The 7491-nt window shown below is 53.4% G+C and overlaps 1 protein-coding gene across 8 annotated transcripts in view; it reads left to right on the top strand.

Annotated features, from left to right (window-relative positions):
• The first annotated feature begins 767 nt into the window (after window positions 1-767).
• The window catches only part of BRD1 (bromodomain containing 1), a 43783-nt gene continuing 37059 nt past the window's right edge, over window positions 768-7491 (top strand). For 2 of the 8 annotated variants that reach the window (XR_005196378.1, XR_005196377.1), the window contains exon 1: window positions 768-2901. Coding sequence is in view for 5 of the 8 variants with exons in the window: in XM_017504858.2 (XP_017360347.1) it covers window positions 1535-2901 (1367 nt within the window). In the remaining 3 variants the exon portion in view is untranslated. The remainder of the gene's footprint in view (window positions 2902-7491) is intronic. The other 6 variants (XM_017504862.2, XM_017504860.2, XR_001818077.2 and 3 more) reach the window with 5 other exon arrangements.

Below are 7491 nucleotides of genomic sequence, written 5' to 3'. Positions count from 1 at the left end.
CTGAAAAATCATTTTGCTTCCTGTCGGTGAAGTGTGGCACTTTGGAGGGAGGTGCTGCCGGCTGGGTGGTGGGCTTCCCAGGAGGTTGGCACACATCACACACCCCAGGGACAGCTGGGAATAGACCCGTCCGTGGTGTTTGGACATCGGAGGGCTCTGCCACAAGGAGCCGAGGTATGGGCAGCAGCTCACTGGTTTTGCCCACCGCTGGGAAAGCAAATTCCTCTAAGTCTCCATGGCCCAGCCTTTTTTTTTTTTTTTTTTAAAAGATGGAGTCTTGCTCTTGTTGCCCAGGCTGGAGTGCAGTGGTGCGATTTTGGCTCACTGCAACCTCCGCCTCCTGGGTTCAAGTGATTCTCTTGCCTCAGCCTACCGAGTAGCTGGGAATACACCATGCCCAGCTAATTTTTGTATTTTTAGTAGAGATGGCGTTTCATCATGTTGACCAGGCTGGTCTCTAACTCCTGACCCCAAGGGATCTGCCCACTTTGGCCTCTGTGGCCAAGTCTTCAGGCACCTGAGCCAGCGATGGCGACCCTCCTGGTGGGGGTCTGCAAGTAGCATGGGGTCCTGGGGGTTGGCTCTTGCTGTGGAGTCTGAGCAGAGCGTCTGCCTCCATGTATGCCAGGGAGAGCAGAGATGGCCTTAGGCATGTTGCAAGTACCTGGATTTGCTTGGAAAGGAGGAGGGCATGGCCAGCACCATGGTCTCGCTGGGGCTTGAGGAGAGCCTGGAGGGGAAGGGGCAGGTTGGCTGGACCTGTGGGGGTTTCCATGGTTGTCACTGCCAAGGCTCTGCAGAAGCGGGGTTGGGGCCTCCTAGGGGCAAAGACTGTCCCTTCAGACCAGTACAGGGCCCCCTTCTTGGTCCCCTGTGCTGTGGTGTGCATGTGGAGGGCGTGTCTATGGATGGACAGGCCATGGTCAGGCTCCTACCCCTGGCCCCAGCAAGAATGCCGCAAGGACCGTGGTGACCTTGGGTTCATGGGGTTCTCTCCTGGGAGCAATGGGAAAGGGAAGAGTGGTTTAGGGGGAGCATCTGATAGGACCAGGTAGCCACTGAGCACACCTGTCTGGTGGGCATAGCCACTGTGCGGGGGGTGGGGGCAGCCCTGTATGTGGACTTACTGCATGCCTGGAAAGTCCTGCAGCTGTGGGCTCTGGGCTGGACCCCTTATTCGTGGGGAGCGTTGCTGTGGTGTTCGCAGCCTGTTGGTGTGGTCTGAGAGGGGACTGGTGAGTGGTGGGAACCTAGTGCCCTGGAGGGATGCAGGTGCTCAGGAGGGCTGGAGGGCGCTGCTCAGGCTGCCTCTCCGCCTGTTTGCCCCTGCTCTCTTGGTCCTGGGGAGTCGTTCAGGCCTGGATGCTTGGATTTTTTTGGAAACCTCAGGAAGAAGTTAGAGTTTTGCTTCGATTGGGCCTTGAGTTGGTGAGCTAGCTCTGCCCAAGTGTACTTTCGTTTCTTTCTCAAGTCTTTTGTCACCCTGTGGAGAATTAACTTTGCCTTTGCTTTTGTTTTAGGTAATCATTACCAAATGAGGAGGAAAGGACGATGTCATCGAGGCTCTGCAGCGAGGCACCCTTCCTCCCCGTGCAGTGTTAAGCACTCTCCCACTCGGGAAACACTGACCTACGCTCAGGCTCAGAGGATGGTGGAGATAGAGATTGAGGGGCGCTTGCACAGGATCAGTATCTTTGATCCCTTGGAGATCATATTAGAAGATGATCTCACTGCTCAGGAGATGAGTGAATGCAACAGCAACAAGGAAAACAGCGAACGGCCCCCTGTCTGCCTAAGAACTAAGCGTCACAAAAACAACAGAGTCAAAAAGAAAAATGAAGCCCTCCCCAGCGCCCACGGCACGCCGGCCTCGGCCAGTGCCCTCCCGGAGCCCAAGGTGCGCATCGTGGAGTACAGTCCGCCGTCCGCCCCCCGGCGGCCTCCGGCGTACTACAAGTTCATCGAGAAGTCGGCGGAGGAGCTGGACAACGAGGTGGAGTACGACATGGATGAGGAGGACTACGCCTGGCTGGAGATCGTCAACGAGAAGCGCAAGGGCGACTGCGTGCCCGCCGTGTCACAGAGCATGTTTGAGTTCCTGATGGACCGCTTCGAGAAGGAGTCACACTGCGAGAACCAGAAGCAGGGCGAGCAGCAGTCCCTGATTGACGAGGACGCTGTGTGCTGCATCTGCATGGACGGGGAGTGCCAGAACAGCAACGTGATCCTCTTCTGCGACATGTGCAACCTGGCCGTGCACCAGGAGTGCTACGGGGTGCCCTACATCCCCGAGGGCCAGTGGCTCTGTCGCCACTGCCTGCAGTCCCGGGCGCGGCCCGCCGACTGTGTGCTGTGCCCCAACAAGGGCGGTGCCTTCAAAAAGACAGATGACGACCGCTGGGGCCACGTGGTGTGTGCCCTGTGGATCCCGGAGGTCGGCTTTGCCAACACGGTGTTCATCGAGCCCATCGACGGGGTGCGGAACATCCCCCCCGCCCGGTGGAAACTGACGTGCTACCTCTGTAAGCAGAAGGGCGTGGGTGCCTGCATCCAGTGCCACAAAGCAAACTGCTACACAGCATTCCATGTGACCTGTGCCCAGAAGGCTGGCCTGTACATGAAGATGGAGCCTGTGAAGGAACTGACTGGCGGCGGCACCACCTTCTCCGTCAGAAAGACCGCTTACTGTGATGTCCACACACCTCCAGGCTGCACCCGGAGGCCTCTGAACATTTACGGGGATGTTGAAATGAAAAACGGCGTCTGTCGAAAAGAGAGCTCGGTCAAAACGGTCAGGTCCACATCCAAGGTCAGGAAGAAAGCAAAAAAGGCTAAGAAAGCTCTGGCCGAGCCTTGTGCGGTCCTGCCGACCGTGTGCGCTCCTTACATTCCCCCGCAGAGGTAAGCGCGTCCAAGCATTGGGTCCACAAGGAGCCTACGGTGCGGGACCCTGGGAGGACTGGGCACAGCCTGCAGAGCCTGTGCTGGGTCACCGTTTGCGTTTACTGTTGGCGCACCTTCCCAGTACTCCCCTGAAGTGTGGTTCTGCTCATTTACCACGGCCTCTGGGGGAATAGATGTAAAAGGCTTCAGTCTGTAGGCTTGGAATGAGCTATAGTTTTCTAGTTTTTTGTTTTTATTGAGACAAGTTTTGCTCTTGTTGCCCAGGCTGAAGTACAGTGGTGCGTGCGATCTCGGCTCACCGCAACATCCACCTCCCAGATTCAAGCCATTCTCTTGCTTCAGCCTCCCGAGTAGCTGGGATTACAGGTGTGAGCCACCACACCCAGCTAATTTTTGTATTTTTAGTAGAGATGGGGTTTCACCATGTTGGTCAGGCTGGTCTTGAACTCCCTTCCTTCTGATCCACCTGCCTCGGCCTCCCAGAGTGTTGCGATTATAGGCATGAGCCACTGCGCCCGGCCTGTTTTTTTATTTTTTTAACTCTTCAGATGAGTCATAGTGAATGATTTTTTTTTTCTTTTTTGAGATGGAGTTTCACTCTGTTGCCTAGGCTGTAGTGCAGTGGCACGATCTTGGCTCACTGCAACCTCCACCTCCCGGGTTCAAGCAGTTCTCCTGCCTCAGCCTCTTGAGTAGCTGGGACTGCAGATGTTGGCCACCACGCCTGGCTAAGGCTGATTTTTGTATTTTTTTTTTTAATAGAGACGGGGTTTTACCATGTTGGCTAGGCTGGCCTTGAACACCCGACCTCAAGTGATCTGCCTGCCTCAGCTTCCCAACGTGCTGGAATTACAGGCTTGAGCCACCTCGCCTGGCTCTTTTTTTTTTTTCCCTGACAGAGTTTTTTTTTTCCCTGACCAACTCCCAGTTGCCGAGGCTGGAGTGCAGTGGTACCATCTTGGCCCACTGCAGCCTCTGCCACCAGGTTCCAGCAATTCTAGTGCCTCAGCCTCCCGAGTAGCTAGGACTGCAGGTGTAGTCCCATGCCCAGCTAATTTTTGTATTTTTAGTAGAGGTGGGGGTTTCACCATGTTGCCCAGGGTGGTCTTGAACTCCTGAGCTCAGGCAGTCTGTCCACCTCTGAATCCCAAAGTGCTGGGATTACAGGCATGAGCCATTGGACCCGTCCGGGTAAGGATTTTTAAGAATTTCGGGGACACAACTTTAAGGAGGAATGAAGCCCATGCAGGAGCTCTGTGTGACTTTCAACCCGAGGGGCTCTGGCCTGGGCTTCCCAGTGACTTACGGCATTGGGACATCCACTGCTGTGGCCTTGGCCACGTTTCCCATGCTGTGCCCCCAGTCTTGCTGCAGATGTCCTGAGGGCAGGGTGGCCAAACAAGGGGAGGATCTGTGAGCACAGACGGGGCCTAGCCATCAGCAGGGCGGGGAGAGCCAACCTGGGGCCCAGCTTGCAGCCTGGCTGGGGGGATGCCCCAAGTCTCTCCAGGACTGCCAGGGGTCAATGAGCAGGGCCCCCTGAGGTGTCAGATCTGCCGGAGGACAGGACAGGTGGGACGCATGCCTGCTGAGCTGCACTGGGCGGAGGCCGGGAGGTTGCAGCTGGTTGAGATTGTGCTACTGTACTCCAGCCTGGGTGACAGGGTGAGACTCTGTCTCAAAAGAAGTTTTAAGTGATTTTTGTTAATATTGCTCTACTTTGCCAAAGTGAAATCTAGTTTCTTTTCACAGAGCTGTAAATACTCAGAGAATTAGTCAGTTCAGGTACGTGAGCCACATACCTGGCCCTGCCGGTAATCCCAGCGCTTTGGGAGGCCAAGGTGGGTGGATCACCTGAGGTTAGGAGTTTGAGAGCAGCCTGGCCAACATGGCAAAACCCCGTCTCTACTAAAATACAAACATTAGCTGGGTGTGGTCCCAGCTACTCCGGAGGCTGAGGCAGGAGAATTGCCTGAACCTGGGAGGCGGACCTTGCAGTGAACTGAGGTCGCACCACTGCACTCTAGCCTGGGTGACAAGAGTGAGACGCTATCTTTAAAAAAAAAAAAAAGGCCAGGCGCGGTGGCTCAAGCCTGTAATCCCAGCACTGTGGGAGGCCGAGGCGGGTGGATCTCGAGGTCAGGAGATCGAGACCATCCTGGTCAACATGGTGAAACCCTGTCTGTACTAAAAATACAAAAAATTAGCTGGGCATGGTGGCGTGTGCCTGTAATCCCAGCTACTCAGGAGGCTGAGGCAGGAGAATTGCCTGAACCCAGGAGGCAGAGGTTGCGGTGAGCCGAGATCGCGCCATTGCATTCCAGCCTGGGTAACAAGAGCGAAACTCCGTCTCAAAAAAAAAAAAAAAAAAAAAAGATCAGGGTGCGGTGACTCACGCATATAATCCCGAGGCCGGCAGATCACGAGGTCAGCAGTTTGAGACCAGCCTGGCCACTATGTGAAACCCCATCTCTACTAAAAAAGAAAAACAGAAAAATTAGCTGGGTGTATTGGCACGTGCCTGTAGTCCCAGCTACTTAGGAGGCTGAGGCAGAAGAATTGCTTGGACCTGGGAGGTGGAGGTTGCAGTGAGCAGAGCTGAGATCCTGTCACTGCACTCTGGCCTAGGTGACAGAGTGAGACCCTGTCTCAAAGAAAAAGAAGAAAAGAAAATCAGGTAGGTATACCCTGTATCTGGAAGAAAATTAAGTGAAAGTATTTTACATGGTAGAAGGGAGATAACTGCTGATGCCCTTAGTCAGTTCAAGGACAACCTGAAAATTTCTAAAGCCATTTCCAGTGAATCAGTGGTAAATGGTTGGGACACAGCTGCCCCAAAGGGTAAAATGTCCACATTTACTTCTGTTTTTCTTGAGACAGAGACCTGCTCTGTTGCTCAGACTGGAGTGCAGTGGCATGATCATGGCTCACTGCAGCCGCGGCCTCCTGGGGTCAAGCGACTCCCCCACCTCTGCTTCCTGAGTAGCTGGGACCACAGGCATGTGCCACCACACCCTGCTAATGTTTTTATTTTATGGTGAGATGGGGTTCCACTCTGTTATCCAGATTGGTCTCGAACTCCTGGGCTCAAGTGATCTGCCTGCCTTGGCCTCCCTGAAGTGCTGAGATTACGGGCGTGAGCCACCGCGTCCGGCCCTGTTTTTTCTTTTCATTGCCTCTCTTCAGCACGTATCAGTTTTTGTTGACAGGCATTGAGTTGCACCTGTATAGGATGACATTTTTTCTTTTAGTCTTAGGAAAGCTTTTTCGTTTGCACCTGTTTGAAATTAGGGCTCCCTTAACATGGATCAGTGCAGCACTCATTCACATGGGAGTCCATCCGCCTAGTGAAAGACAGACAGCGTTTCATGGTCACTGTTTGGCTCATTGCATGAAATGAGGGGTAAATACTCACATGTGTAATCTGTTTAACAAAACTCCTAGCTGCATCAGAATGCAAAATACAAAGTGTCTTGAAAGACTGTGATCAGCAGGCATAGACAGTCACACCTGTGTCAGTTTGGTTCCTCTGACTTCTTCAGATCTTCTGGGGGAGCTGCTCTACTACCAGAGCTTGGACTTTTGACCTCTTGGACAGGAAGGATAGGCAAGGCATTCTGATGGGCGATCCTCCTGCCTTCCCTTGGATGAGGTGCTCCTCTCACCTTCACTGGGGACATTTTATTTTTTTTTTGAAACGGTGTCTCACTCTGTTGCCCAGGTTGGAGTGCAGTGGTGCGATCTCAGCTCCCTGCTACCTCCGCCTCGTGGGTTCAAGCAATTCTCTTGCCTTAGCCTCCTGAGTAGCCGGGATTACAGGCATGCGCCACCACGCCCAGCTAATTTTTTGTATTTTAGTAGAGACGGGCTTTCACCATGTTGGTCAGGCTGGTCTCGACCTCCTGACCTTGTGATCCGCCCGCCTCGGCCTCCCAGAGTGCTGGGATTACAGTTGTGAGCCGCCACACCAGGCTTGTTTTTTGAGATGGAGTCTCGTTCTGTTGCCCACGTTGGAGTGCAGTGGCATGATCTCGGCTCACTGCAACCTCTGCCTCCCAGGTTCAAGCGCTTCTCCTGCTTCAGCCTCCCAGGTAGCTGTGACTACAGGCACTTGCCACCATGTCCAGCTAATTTTTTGTATTTTTAGTAGAGACGGGATTTCCCTGTGTTAGCCAGGATGGTCTCAATCTCCTGGCCTCCTAAAGTGCTGGGATTACAGGCATGAGCCACTGCGCCTGACCAGACATTTTATTTTTAGTTTAAAAGGATCAACTGGTTTTGGTTAGCCTTAAGAAGGGAAGCATCAATCAGGTGAAAATAAGTGGCGAACTTTAAATACCTCGTTATTTCTCTTCATGCATTTAAATTAGATTGACTTCAGCTGTTAGGAAAGGTCACCGGGTGCAGTGGCTCATGCTGGTAATCCTAACACTGTAGAAAGCTGAGGCAGGTGGATCTCCTGAGCCCAGGAGGTCGAGGCTGCAGTCAGTTGTGATCACACTTTGTACTCCAGTCTGGGTGACAGAGTGAGACCCTGTCTCTAAAGGTTTTTTTTTTTTTTTTTTTTTCGGGAGATGGAGTCTCACT

The sequence above is a fragment of the Cebus imitator genome, unplaced genomic scaffold, assembly GCF_001604975.1.
Source record: "Cebus imitator isolate Cc_AM_T3 unplaced genomic scaffold, Cebus_imitator-1.0 Scaffold329, whole genome shotgun sequence".
Lineage (NCBI taxonomy): Eukaryota > Metazoa > Chordata > Mammalia > Primates > Cebidae > Cebus > Cebus imitator.
The sequence above is the reverse complement of the archived record's forward strand: the minus strand, read 5'-3'. Positions and strand labels throughout refer to the sequence as shown.